Below are 20,353 nucleotides of genomic sequence, written 5' to 3' on the forward strand. Positions count from 1 at the left end.
AGTTCAACCTCTGAGTGATTTGTTTCCTTCTCAAACTGCATCATTACAAGACTTGGAGGCCTGGAGAGGTGAAATTCCACAATATTTCACAAAAGAAAAAATCTATTGAAAATCCTCCATCCTTTTAACGATCTCGTGGCCCTGATTTATTTTGGGACCATTCAGCTGGGACAGATAGACACTACCACAGAGGCACGTGTGTGTTTATGAGGTGAATAGTATTCTTTCCTAGACTCAGCCTTCTTCTGACACAAGAGGCAAATGGTGTCAATATGAAGCCATCACATTATTTCAGGTATTTGCTCTCCTTTTACCCTTTTGCTCACACTGTTTGGCTGTGTTTTTTACTTTGTGTACTTTTGTTATTCAAAAAAAAGTAAAAGTAGAAGCGGTTCTGCAGAAGAATGTCATGACTGATATTGCAAATATAGATTGTTAGATGTTTTACATTTTTTAAGTCTGCCCCAATCTTTTTCCTGGCTTTGATAGTAGCCTATGATGGTATGATTTATTCACTGATAGTAAAAAGACATATGCATAGCATGATATACATCATCATCATGGTGAATTGTGTTTGTGTTACAGCACCGCCCTGACTAGCTGTGTGAGGCTTAACCACTTACAGGGATTAGGAAAGGAGAAGGTGTGTTCACGTGTGTGAACCTGTGACTTCTGATCACCTTTTAAAATGCTCTCAGTGTGCTTCACTCTCCCACTGAACAGTAGGCTAGCAACAGAACATTTCTTAGAAAAAGAAAAACTATGCATCTTTGAGTAGCCTCACCATCAGTAAGGCTGCGCCATCAACAGGGCAAGGTGAGCAACTTCCCTGATCCTGTTTGTGTGAACTGATTTTAATCTGATTGTTAGCTAATGTTAAGCGCAAATCTTTTTTATATTTTAAGACACCAATTGTTTTATTTTAAATTGTGCTCACATGGTGCATCATGCAAGGTGCATGTGGTCAAATTACCAAAAACTAACACAGCAAGCTGGTGGTCAGCTAGGAGTGTAGGTGGTTGGTTGTTTTTTCACATCTTGATACAATAGACTGTTTTAAAGTGTTTGTAAAGAAAAAAAATTACATCATTCACAGACTTTTTCTTTCATTTCACTGTCTCCATGTGTGGGTGTCCCAGGAACGCGCACGCAGGAAGTTCCTGTCCTGTCGAGAGCGCGAAAGATGACGTAAGCTGCTTGCCGCGCAGTGATGATGGCGGTGCGTGAACGCGCAGTAAAAGTAATGGCTGCTCTGGATCGGCGGGTGCCTAGCCTCGATGATTTCGTGGGTCAAAGCTGGACTGCCTGGGCCGAGTGGGCCGGTGTGACAGCGGCGGATGGTAAGGAAGCACATTGACGCAAACACCGGCGGCTAGGAAGCCGTTTAACCAAAGCACCGGGGTTTATTTTCGTGGAAACGGAGGACAGAGCTAACCATGTTACCCAAACAAAGACCCTGCCGGGTCCTAGCGCTGGGTGGGTAACATGTTGCTCTCTCCCAGGTCCCACTGCATACGTTGTCTTCAAGAAAAAAAGCAATTGATAGTTATTAAGATATACCCACTGTTGTGTGTGTTCTACGTATGCGGCCGTGAAACAAACTGCCAATGTGTAAGGGATGCGTTTCATATTAATAAAAGGAGCCGGGCAGCGGTGGCATCAGAGCGGAAGGAGGCTAGTGTGGATGGTTGGGCGAGCAACTTCTTGCCGTGGAAAGCTAGGCTAGCCAGCTAGCAAGCAAGCCAGACATGCCGTTGACGACGAGGCAGTTAGCGCTAACATGCTAACGCTAGCAGCAGGGGGATTGAGAGTAGACACCGGTGACGGAGGAGGAGTCTGATGCTGTTGCCACCATGTAAATGCTGGCCCAGCCTTTGATATTGGCTAACGTTACTCTGTGTTCTTTTTGCTTCACTTAAATGTTCACCGTAGATTGCCAGCGTCGCCGCCTTCATATAACTGATGTTAACATTTTTGTATGCGACAGGAAATTTCGTATGTGTGACTTCAGCCCCAAAAGTGCTCTTGCCCTTCCCAGCTTTGAGTATGTGCGCTCACTCATTGTCTGGCATCCCTCCAAGTGCTACTTTGTCCATAACTATCATATAAAGTCATCTTCCGCTACACAATATATTTACCTACTTATTGTTGTTAGCAAAGTATGACAAAATGACTAGGTAAAGATGACCAGTAGCAGCCAGTAGAGAAGCAGATGACCTGCAAATCACTCCTTTATATAACACAGCTTAAGGGCCTGTTTATATGCACAGTTTGTGGAGTAAGGTCGGGCTTTGTCTTGCTGATGAATCTGACGCACAACTTTGGGAAACATCTGACATCCCAAGGGGCTTATTGAACATGTCTGTAATGTGTGACATTTCAGGGCCCGATGTGGACGACTGCAGCAAGAATGGCAAAAAGGCTGCAGAGGCCATGACACTTAGTAAGGAGGGTAAGTATACACACTATCATTCACACAACACAGCGAATTCTGTTGTTATCTAGGACATGTCATACCAAAAAGGCAAAAACTTCAATTTCTTCTGTGATCTTGAATTATTGTGCGTATACATTGATCAGTAAGCCTCAGTCAGCTGTACCTTGGATTTTCTGTGGTCTCCAGCCTTGTAAAGGACATACGATCACAAAGCCCTAACTTGTCAAGAGCTGAAGCCAGATAAGTGTCCCCCTCAGCCAGTGTCCAGATAACATAAGATGTACCAGACAGCCTTGAGACCACAACCTAAGTCTTGACAATGAATGAATCCAGCCTAGCCATAGGAAATGGTCACCACAGACAGAGCTGTGTACCAGAAGAGGAGAGACACTGCTTCCAGCATGACACAGAACAGGTGGTGAGTAGAGACAGAGCTAAACTTTGTCACCTCATGTCCAGAGTCCCAAACTGTTGAGGAAGAGACATTTACCAAATATAATCAGTACTATCCTGAATTTGAATCCAAAACAGTCCCCTAAAGAGAGAAAGTCCCACACACACTGCTAGAAATCTCCAAATTAGAAATAATTGCGGTAAAATCATTTCCTAATGCCATGACTTGAGAAGAGCCAGCTAAACTCTTATAAATGTAGAAAATAAATAACATTCTTTCATTATTGTAATTTGTTTGTTAATTGTGATCATAATCACAATCTTTATTATAATTATTTGTTCTTTTGATTGGTTTTCACAAAATTACACCCTGAAATATATACATAAACAGTAAAACATGAACTGACACAGAGCAAGTTTAAACAGTGTATTATAAAAATACATTTAGTTTGTGCCACTGATGTTTGACACTTTGGCAATATTGTTGTTGTGACATTAATGGCAATAAAACAAATCTGAATTCTACAGTGAGTAAATGTACTGGTTCACAGAGACCAGGGTGAGTTTTGAAGCTGGGCAGTTTTCTGCTTAGGCACCTTCTGGCACCTGGCCTGGCTGTGTGTAGCAGCAGCTGTCTTTGTGTATACGTGTCACAGCATGACACGATGAATCAAAAAGAGTACCTTGACACTGGATGAGTCAGTATGTTCGCCTTCTCGTCACATGGGAATAACAGCCAGAACAAGGTGATAATTAAGAAGAATCAGAAGGTGTTTTAGTTTATAAGTTTATAATTTCATTTGTCTCGCCTTTCATTCTTTCTCTCACTTAGTTTACATCTACTGAGGGATTAATCTCAGTTCATGCTTTATAGAAATCCAAAAATTGCCAGAGCACTATCCATCCATCCCATCTGTTGCTTATACCTGCTTATTCTGTTTTGGGACTCGGCATGGAACTTTAAGTTATTGAGCAAGAGTTGGGATACATCTTTTTCAAATTCACAATTATAGGTGTGATGGTGTTGAATTGCTTGCAGATCTTTGGGTTATGGGAGGAAACCCACTCACACAGCAAGAGGACCCCACTGATGACGAGTGCATTAGAGATGCTCTGCGTTGCTAATGGCATCCTTTATTTTCTCTCTTTTAATATGTACAGCAGCTGCTCTTACAGAGGATGTGCTGTTACATGTGGTTGGCATACAATTGGGACATACTGCTTGATGATATTCAGTTTGCGCCAATTCAAAACAAAAGTTATCTCATAACACATTCCACTCCAGGTCTAGACCAAACTCTTTGATTAAATTTTTATTGTGACTTGAATTTTGATCCTCTATTAATTTTACACACATTAGTCATAAAAAATATATAGTATTATTCAGTCATCTGTTAGTGTGCGCTCTGTCATTTCACAATCAGCTAAGTCGATGTGTCTCATTCTCCATTGTGTAGATGCACAATAGAGAGCGTCTCAATTGTGTCCCACCCACAACACTAATTGATTACACCTTATGACCCGTCTGAATACTGAAAAATTTTAATCTTAAAAGTAGTAGATAAAATTGACAAATAAATATAGTGGAGTTAAAAATATATTAAATGTTGTGGATTACAATTCACAGTACTTCAGTACAGTAATGGGGTAAATAAAATGAATATGTCATTACCTGTACACAACTACAGGTATTTCCTAGCTGATGGCAATAAAATCCAGGAAGTTGGAGACCCTGTAGGTGCCCAAAAGCATATACCAGATGAAACCATAAATCATTGTCTTCTAACCAGTGTTGTCCAACTCTGACTGTACTTGCCACAGTGTAGCAATCCTCTGTGCCTACCCCACATAGTGACATTTCCATGTCACTTCCTCTGCAGTCTGATATGTGTGTGTATATATTGTATTTCGTCTCCTCATCACTCCTCCACTCACCTCTCCTCTCAGACATGTCCATTTTTGGCCTATACCCTGGCCACGATGACTTCTACCTGGTGGTGTGCAGCCATTGTAGCCAAGTAGTGAAACCGCAGGCATTTGAAAAGCACTGCGAGCGGAGACATGGCCCTCTGGCCAAACTATACGCCCGCCTGCGCTCTCCCACCTCGGCACCCCAGCCCCAGCAGAGGCCCCACCACGGCCATTCTCCTTCGCATGGGACCAACGCTGCTTCTGTTTCATCCTGGGAGGGTCGTAGTCAGGGGGTTGGGCAGCTTCGGGCAGCCCCACCTTCGCCTTCCACCCCACCTCAGTACAGACACTCCAAGAATTCCAAGGATGGAGTACGGTAAGAACAGACTAGGCCAAATTGAGGAGGATTCTTTGAAGAATTAGTCCCGTGGGTGTGATGCATCTAATGCAATACTTCTCTTCTCTTTTATTAATATTCAAACCACATTTAGTTACACTAATGTGGAGACCTGAGAATTATTTTTAGAAAATATGAAGTACAAAGTACTGGCCTTGATTAAACTAATAGTTTGACATTTTGAGAAAAAAAAAACATTTTTACTTTCATGCCAAAATTGAGCAAATCAGTACACTCATGTCTGTCTGGTGAACACAGCACTAAAGCCTTATTACCCTGTTTAGTTAAGCATAAAGCGGAAGGAGGTAGCCTACCTCTGTCCAAAGGTAATGCAGTCAACCAGTATTTCTAAAATTGACTGATAAACATGTCATGTCATGTCATGTCATTTAATCCACACAACAGCTGAAGTTTGAAATAGTGTTTTATTTGCTTGGCTATTTCTTGACCAGCAAGTCTGACAGATAACTAGTGGAGACTTGTTGAAAATTTTAGGGCTTCGTATTTCAGTTAGTAAAAATTCAGCGACCTGCAAGTGCGGAGATATATTCACTACTACCATTTTGAATATATCTTAGTGTCACCTGTTTGTAATTAAACTATGATTTAGTTAAGCTCATTGGATTTGCACTGGAATTGTTGGCTTCAGAGGGCTTCATGTATTTTAATGCTCTAATATACGAATGGAAAAACTGTCACAGAAATCAGTTAGGTTGATATTTATTGTAAAAAGTAGATTTATGTTTTTTTAATTTACCAGTGAAGCTTGAAGTTAAACCAAAAAGGTAAATTTTTACTTGTCTTTCCTCTTGTGTCACCCAGACATTCCCCGTTGGAGAAGCCCTCCCACAGCAGCCACACAGAGTCATCAGTATTCAAGCAGCCACCGCCTCTGGAGCCTCCGTTGAGCTCCCCACCTCCATCACTCAGAGACCCACCCTGGCCGCACGGAGGCACCCCGCCCGGTAGGCCTTCACCCAGTGACAGACCCTCCACCCAGAGCCAAAGGAAGGACTCCTCTGGCTCTGCAGTGTCAGGCCACCGGATCCCAAGGCCTTACAACAAAGTGGCGTCCAGTGAGTACAAATGGAGAGATTTGGGTAATATGGGAACAGTTAGTGGGTGAAGGATGGATGTTTATCAAGTAGTCTGTTCTACTGAACATGTTTACCTGCTAAATAAACATGGTTGCCTTTATTAGACCCTGTTAAAGTTCCTAGATTAGCTGTAATTATGAATTAAAACTGTATCATGTCATGAGATAATATGCACAACAATATGAACTTATACTTTGGACACTAAGAAAATTGCTGTGTATTATTTTTACATGATGTGCAACTCTGAAGTGGCATTTTCACCAGCACTGTAATGTATAAAATCAATCTGAAAGTCAGGAGTGGGAAGTGCTACAACTGTGGAGTGATGGTGGTTTTGGGGAACAACATATTGTGTAATGGCTCAGGAGAAATATTTGCCATACTGACTACATTGGATAATGTTTAATTTAGAATAGATATTGTTTTAGCATAGTCTGTTTTGCTTTAATATACAAACATTGATTAAAAGAATGTTTACATATGTGCCAGAATATTGCATTCGCGGTTGAGCTTTACCATCGTTACTAAAAAAAAAAAATGAAGTGAGGCTGAACCTCTTGTGTGATATTGCTTAACATATAATATATTCTGGTGAGAATGTCTTTTTTTTTTTTTTTAAGTGCGCAAGTGTTTGTTGGCATTACTGACAGCGCTGCGTGGGGGTATAGAGATACTGACATGTTTTTATTTTTCGGTGACTGCATGGTGTTGTAGCTGAGATGCTTTCTGTGTGTCCTCAGAGAGGGAGTGTGACTTGGACAAACACTGCGGTGTCCTCGACCCTGACAGGAAGAAAGTCTGCACTCGCCTCCTGACATGCAATGTAAGCTCCAAACACACTCGGCTTCACCAGGCTAATGCACTGCCTCTCCTGCCTCACATTCTCTTGTTTTTATATTTTTTATCCATTTTTCTCATTTTTATTTCTTTTCTCTCTCTGTTTTCTTTGTGTAGTTAAGTAGAAGATCGGCAGGCTTAAATTCACTGTCTGGCCCTCTTCCTTTTTCTTTTGCCCCAGTTACTACAGATCAGAGCAGGAAAGTAGGTTGTGAATTTGTGGTCTCTTCATCTCTCAGATAATGGCCAACTAGTTGCATCATATATCTGATCGTGTTGTGCCTCTTTGAAATAGTTGAGAGCAAACAGTAATACATCTGTGGTAGAGAATGAATAGCGTGTGACAACACTCAACAGCAAAGTGACACTTAAAGCTTTTTAAAAATATGTAAAATGAATTCAGATTTTTGATTGCCTTAACTGTGATTTTCATTCTTGAGAAAGTTGCATTTTGCATGCCACACGAGTATTAAGTGGTAATATTTTATTGTCATTATGTCCCTTTATTTCCGTGGTGGTGTTTTTATTAATGTTAGTCACTGTCGAAATGAGCTCCTTCTTTCAAATTGTCAAAGTGAGGAGATCTCTGCTGCAGGGAAGAACAGCTTTGTGCCAATAGATATTTCCTCATTTGGTGTTTTGATGATGTTGAGAATAAGAATGTTATTTAACACATGGCTCCAGAATCTCCCATAGGTGTTTATAACATAACTTCACATCACACCTTCATGTCTGTGAGACCACTCTGGTGTCCTGTTTGGAAGCATCCTATTTTCCTCTTTAATTTGTCATTTGTCTATATATATATATGAACAGAAAGGACCAGAAATTAGACCCAAGTCATAATGAGTTATTTTGATCACTATTGAGATAGTGCAAACAAATGAAAACAATTCAGGCCTATGCAGAAGAGGCAATAACATAGTGTTCACAAGTTTGCTCTGGCTTGAGAGATGGGCTGAAGGCAGGTCACAACTTTCTCTCAGTACTAGAGTAGACTCTCCGGAAGGGGAACTTATGACCCGAATGAAAAAGTATTTTTCTTGCCAGTTTTGACCACACCAGTTCTCTTGGTGTGGTTCCTTTAGTGGTCTTGAAAAAGCTCCCCAAAGCTCTTCTCTTTCTTTGGAGTGGTATCTGTATCCTTAGCAGTGGGCCCACCTCCTTGAAAAGAGAATGGTAAATAGCATCCCTATGCGCAAAGTGGATTACATCACATTATAGCACTTGATTTTGTAGTATTTCTTAAATTTGTTTCATTTGTTTATAATAGATCCGGTATCTGTATGTAGTCACCACAGTTTCTTACTGCCATTCCTGCAGTCGCAGGACCTCAGGTCTATGAAGGTCATCATCCTTCACTTTCAGAATCAAGGAACTGAAAAGGTGTGGAGAACTGACTTCACAAAGGAAACCCTAACATACTTCTCAGCGAAAGCACTGAGGGTTTTGTTGATTGCCTCTAGGATGTCCGTGTCGCCATGCCATGTTGTTATTAACACAGTCGGCACAGATTACATAAAGTATTTCAGTTAGTTACATGCACTTTTTAAAATTTATAGCTATTTGTTTCAGAATATGTCCTGTTATTCACCTATTGCTTGATGGAGCCTGTGGCCAGTAGTCATGGCAAGTCCGGTTTCCTGTATGGACTTCTGGGTCACTTGATGTTCAGATGAGAGTTACTTGAGTCTTTTGAGTCACTTGAGTCAGTATCACCAGGAACCTACTAGTGAAACCCAACTCCAAAGTCCTCTTGGGTCATGCAAGTCCAAGTCCACCACACAATTAAGGGTGCAGGCAATATCCCCATCACTATAAAACACACACACACAACAAATGAAGTTTCATCTCCAACTAAAGGTTGGAGCAGAGCTGTGAACTGTCCAACATAACACCAGAAGATATTAGCTACTCTTTAGATTACTATGTGGTGTCATGTCTTTGGGATAAATAAAGTTAATAGGGTGTTTAATAAACATAATATAACTTTACTGCTGTTGTTGTTAGCAAGAAACCATTGCAACAAATAGCATAAATTACATGGACTAGCCATGGTTGCTACCTTACTCATCATCAGGGGACTCAGGGAGCCGACAGAGTTGGGTTACAAAAACTTCCTGCGTGGCCAGAAACACAGCCAATCCAGCTCAGTTTGATCAGGCTGTAACCAGCTGACTTGAGCGAGTGCGCAGGACTCACAGTGTCGAACAGATTTGATACCTAGAATGAATGAGAGATTATGAATGGCGCTATTTATAATTTTGTATGCAAGTGTAGCCAAGGACTAAACAGATACAGGTTAAAGAAGAGGAGGATTCATGAATCCCAGTTATTTTTAGGAGCCAAGTGAATTACACGACTGACTCAGGACTCATACATATCTAGTGGCCAAAGCACTGTTCCCTCATTCTCTTATTCAGAGAAGCTGCCTTTGCAACATTTGATCCATTTTCTGTTGTAATGCAGACAAGTCCGTCTCCCCTCAGAGCCCCAAGAGGCTTAGCTTCCCTTAGTCCCTGGCGAATGACTTTCCTGTGTGGTCTTGTGGTAAAAATGACTTTTGCACTGTGGAAAAGTAATTGTGTGCCGGGATCGCATGTCATTTGTCCCATGTGTTGACCCTTTTCCTGAAGCCTTTATTGATCAATGTTTATTGGACGCATCTTTGGCCAAATGGAATGTGATGCCACTGGTTGTATCAGTCTGTCTTTAAGAGCCGGACGGATACTGTGACCCGCTGTACAGCACTGCTGTTATGGATGCCTGAGCTGATGCTGGAGAAGGACCAGGATTCAGCAAGGCAACGTTAGTGACGCTATTCTTCTTGTCCTTCATGCATTCATTGTAATGCAGTTTGTGGTGTTTTTTTCAGATGGATGAACAAGTTAGTACTGTTGAGTCACATACACATCATCTGCACTCTTATGTATATGATTTGTTCTCGTTTACCATCACTTAAATTTAAGTGATTCCAAAAAGCAGATGATGATCTGTTTGGAGGGAGTGGCTCTTTGACTTCTGCTCCAGACATTGGATTTTTGCTTAGTGTGTCAGTGACATTCATGTTTTTCACTGGCTCAGGCTGTGGGCTGTGTGCACAATGCCGTGATAGCTCCCTACAAGTGAAGCCAAAACATCTCAATTGTGCCTTGGCTTCTGGTTGTTTAACACTTTAAAAAGCTCTTGATTTAATATGCAGCAGAGTCTTTTCTGAGTGAAGAACACATTTTAAATGTCAATATTGCAATTGATCACGCTCATGTAATTGTGGTAAACAAAATCTGTGATGGGGAATAATATTGGATTAATTGTGCAGCTCTGGCTTAATCTACTAAGTGTGTAAACTGTGGAAGTTTAAAGGTTAGTTTTATGAAGAATTTGTTAGCAATCTAGTATTCCGCCATAGATGGTTTGCATTGTGAGGTGTTGGCATGAGATGGACTTGTTACATACTCTGCCTTTCATTGTTATTATACCACATCCAAAACAGTGGGGGGAAAAGATAACGATATGAGATCAGATGAGGTGTTTTCAGATGAATGATTATGCAGCCAGTGCTCCATGTTATTGAGCAGCACTGGCTGATACTCAGTGGTGGAAATGGCTCCTAGCACAGGAAGAGTCCTTATATGGTGGTTAATGTGTGAAGGAGGAAGTGAATGTGAGAGGCCACATCCAGCTGAGTAGAGACAGGATGACCTGATTAACAGGAAATGACAGGAGTGACGGGAAAGACACGCAGGAAAACAGCCTGCATCTTATACCTGTTCTGTAGGTGTACAGACTCCCAGTAGATCGCTGTATTTTCTTTCCCACCTGCTGCAAGGAAGGAAATGTGTCATGTAGTCAATTTAACTACTAATTTAGAATGATTGAAAAAAATCTGTTGTTTATAAGCAGTGCAGATGGATATGTTTAATAGCAATAATGCTACTTGATCAACCCTATTTAATGTATTTCTATTTGATAAAATCATTTATTTTTAAAGACTTATGAAAATGATTTTGTTTTCTAGCACATAACTAAATGCTCTCCAGTTTTAGAATTGAATTCTTTTTTCCATTTGATTTTATTATAAATGTATGTTTTTGGAGTTTTTGTAGACAATAGACAACTTGAGGACATTACTTAAAACTCTGGGAAGGTGTGATTGTGATGTTGTTTCTGTTATTTTAAAATGTAATGGAAATAATACAGCATAGTGGTGCATGGTTCTCTAGTTTCTGAAATACAGGAAAGCACAAAGAAATATATGCATGCTGTTACTTGTTATGATAGATAGCAATAATTCTGAGTATTTAAATGCTGTAAAATAAGATCAGCATACTCTGATTTTGTAACTAAATGTCACCCGTTGTGAAAACGCGTTAATTGTGTTCACAGTAATACAGAGAAGGCTCCCTTGGATAGCCAGTGAGGGAATTGCTAAACAGGCTAAATTAGAGTATGGTCTAGACCTGCTCTAATTAAAAGTAACTTTTGTGATTTAGTGCTGTATAAAAAAATTGAACTGAATTGAATTTTATGTCGTCTTACATCTGTTTCAAAACTTCACAGAACCTCATTGATTAGCAGGTCTGTTATGTGAACAAATCAGTGGAGTGATGTATAGCCAGCTAGGACAGATTACTTTATGTAGTTCCTCCTTGGGATGGTGTGAGGTATTTTAAATAATGCAGTGTGAGTTCTAGCTAGCAGCATGAGGAATGCGAAGCTTGTGCCAAAAAAAGTACTACCTTTGATGTAATGTTGTGTTTTATTGGCGAAAATGGTGACCTGAAAATTGCCTCTTTCGAGTCTGGCTATATTATGCAGACATTTTCGTTGCTGAGAGTAAAGATAGTGATGTTATTTTTCAGGAAGATTGTCCCTCAGCCTTGTAGCCAGTGTTGCAGATTGTTGGTAGAACTGGGGTTAGCCAGCAGCAGTCATGGGGGGGGGGGGGCTGCTTCCTGTTGCCGAAAATGTTCTGGGTGACTTTGTGTGATGAGTCTTTCCTCCATCTAAATGTGTCGGAAGCTAAAAACCTGTTCATCACTGGCTTGAGGAAGTCACTTTCAAGCCCTTTGCCAACTGTTATAAAATATATCATTATATATCAATGTAGCAATATTGGCCTAGTTGCAAACTACAATTATATGGGATGTTGTTCTTGATAACAAGTGCTTTCAGATCCCATGTTGATGGTATTTCAAAAAAGTCCAGCAAAGACTTCTACTCTTCTACTGAGATGGCTCTTTTGCAAATGTTTCATTGGATCTGTTTTAACCTTCTGTATTTTTGCTAAACTTGTCCAATAAACATAGATTTTGAAGTCGTATGAAGTCTTTATCCATAGCAGGACGCCCTTACTTATGAGGGAAGATCTGCCAGGACCATCAACTCCAGAGGGAGTTTGAGCTATTGGCCTTGTTTCAGGGTGTACACCTGTTCAGAGGACTAAAAGACTCCATGTCTCTTTCATCCCAATCCTTCTTGATGTGTTTGTTAGCAGTTAGTACACTGGCTGTATTCCCTGCATACCCTGGCACATTTGCACTCTTGCATATGCATATGTACCTGGTATGAATTGCCCTGCTCTGGTTATGTGACTTGTTGTTATTGTTATTGCTCTTGTGTTTTCTCTCATTTTGTGAATCTTTGCTGCAAATGAAATGTACCTTAGTGGAACCCAAGCCATTTCATTGAAATGAAGTAAAAATGAAACACTAACTGCATGTGTACTGTGTACTGTGTCCCGGTTGTTAGATCCACTCAGTCCACCAGCGAAGGAAGGTGGTGGGCCGCAGCAAGAACTTTGACCAACTAGTGGCAGAACTCAAGACAAAGGTTCGTGAGAAGGGGGCCCAATCCCTGGAGGGAGTCTCCTCCACTGGACGCTCCCCCAGTCCAGAGGCCCCTAGGGAGCAGGCTGGGGCCCCGCACTGCAGGAGACCTCTGGCCAGCCTCCCTGCTTTCAGGTTAGTGAGCTTTACACATGCTTTACATCATATTTTACTCTTGTTTACTCTGGGAAGCTTTCATTGCACTTAAAATTATGGAGATCAAGCAAAGTTATCCCCACAGTGGTATAAATACTCTTAGCATCAACTAGACAGTCCATCGTGAAACACAGAGAGAATTGAGGTATTGTATTTCATTCATCTTGTAGCAGTAATTAGAACTTACGTTATCAATGGCTTCTGCGCCACTAACAACGGCACAAATTCACAGCAGAGAGGATGAGTGGGCGTGCCAGCCTTGGACAGTTGAAGGAGAAACACGAAGTGTGCATTGTGGCAAAAGATAGGACATTCCTCAATGTTATGAGCTGTAAATCAGATATTTAAAAAAGAAATATTTGTCTGATTAAAACACAATCTTGTCCTCAGTTTTTCAAACTGCCACACTTTTACTGCCCACTCACACTCAGAGTAATATGAGTTGTTTCTTTAACAACCTTAGTTGATCAAACAGTTTGGCTTGCTCAAGTGATGCGTGGTCAGCCACTGATTATTTTTACCAAGCTTACTTATCAAATCACTTAAATCATACAATGTGCTGTATGTATGTATGTTACAAATCTACTGAGCAAATGTTCAACCCACACTTGACCCAGTGACTGTTCAGGCCAAACTGTAGTTCTCAGTATTCACACCCCAGTCTGCCATCACTTCAGTATTAAACCACAGACTTACCAGGAATTACATTACCGGTACATAATCACCAAATATAGCTACTTTTCAGGTTTCAGTTCACTGTGTCTCTCACACACTCGCCCGCCCTGTGCTCTGTATCTTGCTAGCTCTCTATCTTTCTCTAAATAAAATTGCTTAACCTCAATGCCATTGAATTAACAAGTTGTTCACGCTTGCCACATAGCAAAAGCTGAACTCCCTCCACTATAGAGACGCCTGTGAGCAGGGGAGAGAGGCTGACAGCACGTTGACACATGCAGGTTAACCACCAAAGCATGTTTAACCTGCATTACCACGTTGGTCTGAAGTTTGTGCAACATTGCCTGGTTGAAGCTAATAAGATGTTGATGAGAGGCCTAGATGTGATCCTTCAGTTGCTCATGTACAACCAGCTAAAACTAATGGAGTCTCTTTCACTACCTGAATGTTATAAAGTTCATAGAAGAAGGATATATTGACAGTTGTATAAAACTGAATTAGTTTTAGCTTTCTGGACCAAATAAACAAGTTACAAGGTGCATGTTGTAATTTATATACACAAATTCTTCTTTCTAACACCCAGGTACAAAAAAGGAAATGTAATAAAGAGAGATAACTGATGCTGAATTCAATTCAATTCATTTTTTTTAAAGTGCCAATTCATAACAGTTATCTCAAGACATTTTACAGGTGTGTAAACAACACATTCAACAAAAGGAAGAGAATCAGAGAGAAACAGGTCCCAGGGCAAAACCCCACGCTGAGTAAGCATATGGTGACAGTGGCGAGGAGAAACTTCCTTTTAACAGGCAGAAACCTCGAGCAGAACCAGACTCAGTGTAGACGGCCTTCTGCTGCGAACGGCTGGGAGAGAGAGGGGGGAGAGGAGAGACAGGGAGATAGAGAGAAAAAGGAGAGGGAGAGAGGAGAGACAGGGAGGATAGAGAGAACAGTGCAGGGCAGGAGCAGCAGGATCCAGGCAGGGCCATGGAGGGCTCTGGATCCAGCAGCGGTACCAGGCATCAGGAGGGCGGGTTAGGAGATTCTGGATCCAGCAGCATGCTCCGGAAGTGCTGAGAAAAGACGGAGCATAAGAGCTCCAGGAGAGAGGGCGAGTTAGTATTGTACCAGTGATGGGACATGATGAATGAGTCCCTCTGCTCTGAAAGCTTGGTGTCTAAGGATCTCCCCCAGCAATCTAAACCTATAGCAGCATAACTAGGGGTTGGTCCAGGCAGAATCTGAACAGTCCTAACTATAGGCTTTGTCAAAAAAGAGCGTTTTAAGTCTACTCTTAAACATAGAGAGGGTGTCTGCCGCCCGAACTGAGGCTGGTAATTGGTTCCACAGAGGAGGAGCTTGATAACTGAAGGCCCTGGCTCCATATCTACATTTGGAGATTTGTGGTATTACCAGTAAGTCTGACTCTAAGGAACGCAGCACCCTAGAGGGCTGATATGGTTCAATGAGATCAGTGATATATGACAATGTGAATAAACTACAAAATTCAAATGGAATGACGGAGAGAATAAGTGCTGGAGCATTTAAATGAAGAGGGTCTATGTAGATCATATCCCTGGATGCTCGTGACATGGCTTTGTCTTTGCTAATAATTGAGACCATGAGCATCGGTATATTATAGTAAATTCTAACTATATGCAGTATATTTTAAAAACCAACACATTGAATTTGTTTGTTTTCCAGTCGATCTACAGCTGTGTCAGAGAGCACCCCAGAGGAGGAGAAGCAGCGGCAGGATGAAGGAAGTCTTCGAGTCCCCTCGCCTCTTGTCCATGGGCGAATCTCCAGTGATGAAAGTGAGGCAGAAGGACTTGAAGAGCCTGTGGAGTTCCCATCTTCTGCTGCACATCCCAAACCACTAGCGGTGAGCAGTTTGTATTTGGGTTTAACAGGGAGAAAAGATTTCAAAAAACAATACAAAACATCAACTTATGCATATTTTTATATCAGTTTAATAGCTACAATAAGCATTTTGTTTGTGGGCTAGTAGGGTAACAAACGTTAGACTGCAGCGCTTATATTTTGAAAAACTCGTGGTGTTATGTTGCACACCCATTGTCTCTTAAGATAGGATCACAGGTAACTTGTCCTTGTGAGACTTGATTGTGGCAACTGATGTTTGTGCAAATACCGCTGCTCAGTGGACCGATGCTCCACTGTTCCACTGCCAGCCAAACCTTAGACATTATCGTCGTCGTCCTGATCTTGTCTTATCTCTTGATCTCCCGTGCCATAATAAAGGTGTGAACACACTGATCTATAGTTTACCTTTTTACAGCAGGCCAGTACTCTTTCTTATAGTATCTTTATATTCAGATGTTAGTTCAAAGCATAAAAGTATCAAGGAATTGTGGTGTGATGCTTACTCAGAAGGAGGCTGAAATTTTACATAGCGCATTGATATAAGGAAATAAAGCAAAAGGAAACAATGTTGCAGAAGTGTTCACTGCAAAGGTTAGGGTTTGCTGTTGTAATTTGATTTCACTGAACTGGAGACCACAGAATAATGTGGTGATGAAGTCTGCAGATAACAAATGGAGATACTTGACAGATTAATAGATTTATAACAAGAATTCTTTCCTTAGGTGTGTTCATTTGGCAGCCATGCTTTGGGTCACGGAATCTACACGTTTGACAGGAGATTACACCACGTGAGGTCAGCAGTCAGCTGTATGCTGGAGCAGCACATCAGCGCCCATCTTTGGAAGTAAGAAACCTTCAATCACATTCCTGCCTAAGATTTTTACTCATTGTTTTTGCTGGGTAGTTTCTTCACTGACATTTATGTAGTAACAGCTTCTACATATATTATCCTTTTCCAGATGTTTTACTTCGTACACTTTCCATTTTGGGTGAAAATTTAGGCTGAATGTTTTTTGTGGGATTTTGATGGTGGTACCTGTACAACACTGAGTTTCACTGTTATAATACCTTATACCTTAAAAGTAACAGGAAACAAATAAGTGAAAAATAAATAAGATAATGTGTGGAGAAAAGTGAAGCGGTGGTAAGCTACAGAAAAATGTCCCCTCTCATCTCCGGGTAGTATGACGGAGCATGATGTCTGTGATCCGATGTGAGAAGGAGGAGTAGGCTCTTTCCACTTAAGTAAGATTGCTCGTTGAGCCAGCAAAGTAGTAAAAGCCGACACTTTCAGTTTAGCTTTTGGTAAGTCCAAGTGTGGAGCAATGGCAAAAGGTGGAGTCAAAAGATTTGCCTCAGTTTGGTGGTAAAGGGTTTCTGAAATGGTTCGAAAGACTGATTTCCAAAACTTAATAAAACCAAAGGTTTTTACGGTGGGCCAGAATTTCGTGGTTCTAATTTCTGAGTAAGCTGTCACTGCCAGATTGGTGACATGCCTACACTACAAATGTTCAGCCCACTTATGTAAATCGGCTGCTACTTTTATCGATATGAACTCTGCCACCATCCTGATCACACAGTTGAAATCAGCCAGTTGGGGTGGGAAATAAGGCCATAAATATCACAGTATGTCAGGGAATTTCTGCCATAAAAACGATATGACAAAATACAGAAAAATTGAGATCAGTTAATTTTCCTTTTCAGCTGTACTATCTGTGGCTAACGGTATGATGTCATAATGTCAACAAGTGGGGTTATTACTATTATTACAGTATGATTTTTTAAAAATGTAATATTAAAAATATATTCATATTACTGCCATATCAAGATATGAGAGATGATGTGGCATGCTTTTTGTGGTAAATGATAATTGGCGGACTACACTACATCAAGTACACTGTTCTCTTTCCACCTCCGTCCAGTTTAGATGTCATTTTGGATTCTTCTCACTGTAAAAGGATGAGGCTTTGTTACAACAGCTCCTGTGTATTTGTAGCACTATCGGGAAAAACTTCAGAGTAACCCACAGCTTAGTCACTCACAGATGAAGCAGATGGTGTTTTCTGTTGCTCAGAATAGCAATGGTGAAGAGTCAGTGAAGTTGGCAGTTAAGACTGAGACTCATTTTTCTGAATATCAGCTCATTGGAAGAAGTCGGGTTCAGAACATCAGAGCCTTGCAGCAGATCTGTGCTTCTGTGTGGCTGCTTAGTAATCAGATCATTCCCTGTTCCCAAAACTGGTAACTCAATATGTGATAAGATAAATATCTGATCAGATATTGAGTTACCGGCCCTAATTTAAATTTTTCATTTCTTTTTTGAATCAAACAATAACATGAATGTGAGAACAAAATGAAAACAAAAAAAAGAAGAAATATTTGCCCCAGACCCAGCCGTAGTAGAGACAACATATACCGAAGAAGCATTGACCTCACATTTCTTGGATAAGCTTTGATGGGAAATATCAAATTAAAAGAAGGCTCATCTCTATATATGAGAGTTTAGAGCTCAGTGTTAAAACTGCCTCACTGTCTTGTTGGTCAGATAAATTGGTTGAAGTTTTGTTCTGATTTATTGTCTGCTTGGTTAATTGTTGTCTGGATTTATTGTTTTTTCTCAATCCAGAAAAATACCTCAAGCCACAGACCTTCAGTCTCCACCTCCATCTGTCAAGACTATCACTTCCTCATCTCCCTCCTCCATTGCTGCCGCTTCTTCCTCTTCATTACATTCTAAAGTCCGCACAGGAAGTCATATCAGCTCCTCCTTTAAAACGGCATCGTTGTCATCCTCTTCCAGTCGTGGTCCCGGGAGACCCCCGACTGCCATACAATCAGAGAACTCTGGGAGCAGCGGCAGCAGCATCGGCCGCCTGGTGTCTCCGAGTAAGCCTGTGGCGGTGCGACAGGTGGCTCACGGGCGACCCAAGAACCCTGTTGGGCGTCCCAGCAAGCACATGCTGAAGCTACGAGAGGAGGCCGCTGCTGCCGCTGCCCTCCGCAAGCGCAAAGCCCCGTCCCAGGAAGGGGAGCACTCAGGCCCCGACAGGAACTGCATCATCCTCCAGGACCGGGGCCGTCCTCCTTCTTCTGCCTCTTCCTCCTCCTCGTCATCATCTTCTAAACCCCCTGTTCACTCAGCCCTCCCACATGGACAAACCAATGGCACGCTGTCCCCCAGCAGCAAACCCCGCCCTCAGCTCTCCCCCTCAGAGTCCCACTCACTAGGCACCAAGGCAGTCTGGAACTACAGACGAACACACACTCCTCTGGGCCATTCATCACCCCCAGACCCCTCCTCTGCCACCAACAACTCCCACAATCGGGGTGGCATGGGGGACTCAGGACTGCACGGGCAGGGCAGTGGGAGGAGCTTTGAGCAGCAGGGGCTGGTGAAGAAACGCAAGGGGAGTGGCATAGAGGAGCACTCGCCCTCCTCCAAACCCTCAGCGCACCGCCTGCCCTCCTCCTCTTCCACCTCTGCCACCTCCTCCTCCCCACGCTCTAACTTTTACCCCTGGAAGGACAGTAAGGGCGGTGGGCTGGCAGGGGGCGTGGAGAAGAAACTGGGCACACAGAAGGTGAGTGGGGAGGGGGGGGAGCAGGAAATGGAACAGCACACGGGGATGGCAGGGAAAATGATTTGACAGTTAAAGTTACGGTATACAGCTTTTCTCCTTGAGGCTGGAGTGTGTGGGCCATGGAAAGGTAGATTCTAAATACTGTGATACAGACAAATGCACTGTTGAACCCAATTCTTTTCTTTTTGACCATCTCCTCCTGACCTGTAGCTGCTTCCTGTTGGAATGCAGTGTAACTGTTTTGACTCCAAGCTGACTGCAGTATGTCCAAGCTAATAGCTGCTTTTCCTTGGTTATGATCAGTGGTGCTTGAGAATGCAGTAACCTTATCTTGAGATATATATTTTCTGATATTTCTGGTATTTTCTGGAGTCAACAGAAGATAGCAGCAGGAAGCTGAAGCCCGATTAGCTTTTTATTTTGAATTGAAAGCTACTCAGAATATAGATTGACTTGGTCACGTTTGGAGCTGAGCTGAGTAGAAATCCAAAATCCCCCAAAAATTAGAAAAGCTAAGTATTAAACATAAGCTACACGAGGAGTTTCTCCAGCCGACCTGGTTCTTCTACTCTTCTTTCACCTTCTGATTCTGAAAGTGTATGTCAGTGTTACTCTGCCCTGTTTTCAGATAGTTCTCAAGTGAATATATAAACCAGTTGTCAAAATGGAAATAACAATTTCATTTTTTTTTCTCTCCCCCCACAGCCAAAACTGCACCATTAAGTGTGCCTGCCTTACAAACCACTATGAGGGAGCCAGCGCTGCTCAGTCCAAGACTGAGGCAACAGGACTCAAATGTGTGTGTGCGTGTGTGTGTGTGTGCCGGTCTGCCTGCCTTTTGAATATTGAGCAAATGCTCGAGTATGATTGTTGTTTGTATGTGCAGAGTTAGTGAAGTATGGGTCTGTCAGTGTGTGAATCTGTTGTCTGGATGAATGTCTGAGGGAGAACAGGGAGCGGGAGGGTGGGATAAAATTCAGAGTATGGATTTAGAAATACCTCAAGACCATCCGGTTATGCTGCTAATTTAAATATGTTGGTTTATAAAAATGGATTAAAATGTCCTTTACACTTGGTTTCTGTGACTAATTTTTTAAGGCTATATTATATTTGTTATATTGAAGCTCTTGATACTTTTTTCCTCTAAAATATCCAAA

The 20,353-nt window shown here is 41.8% G+C and overlaps 1 protein-coding gene across 1 annotated transcript; it reads left to right on the top strand.

Moving 5' to 3' along the window:
* The first annotated feature begins 1,189 nt into the window (after positions 1 to 1,189).
* Positions 1,190 to 20,272, top strand: atxn7l2a (ataxin 7-like 2a). The gene is made up of 10 exons (XM_046381531.1): positions 1,190 to 1,340; positions 2,384 to 2,452; positions 4,778 to 5,117; positions 5,961 to 6,214; positions 6,976 to 7,058; positions 12,824 to 13,035; positions 15,436 to 15,616; positions 16,338 to 16,459; positions 18,242 to 19,196; positions 19,902 to 20,272. The coding sequence occupies exons 1-10, from the start codon at positions 1,211 to 1,213 to the stop codon at positions 19,917 to 19,919; spliced, it is 2,364 nt and encodes a 787-aa protein (XP_046237487.1). The 5' UTR covers positions 1,190 to 1,210; the 3' UTR covers positions 19,920 to 20,272.
* The last annotated feature ends 81 nt before the right edge of the window (positions 20,273 to 20,353 follow it).

The sequence above is a fragment of the Scatophagus argus genome, chromosome 3, assembly GCF_020382885.2.
Source record: "Scatophagus argus isolate fScaArg1 chromosome 3, fScaArg1.pri, whole genome shotgun sequence".
Taxonomy (NCBI): Eukaryota; Metazoa; Chordata; class Actinopteri; family Scatophagidae; genus Scatophagus; species Scatophagus argus.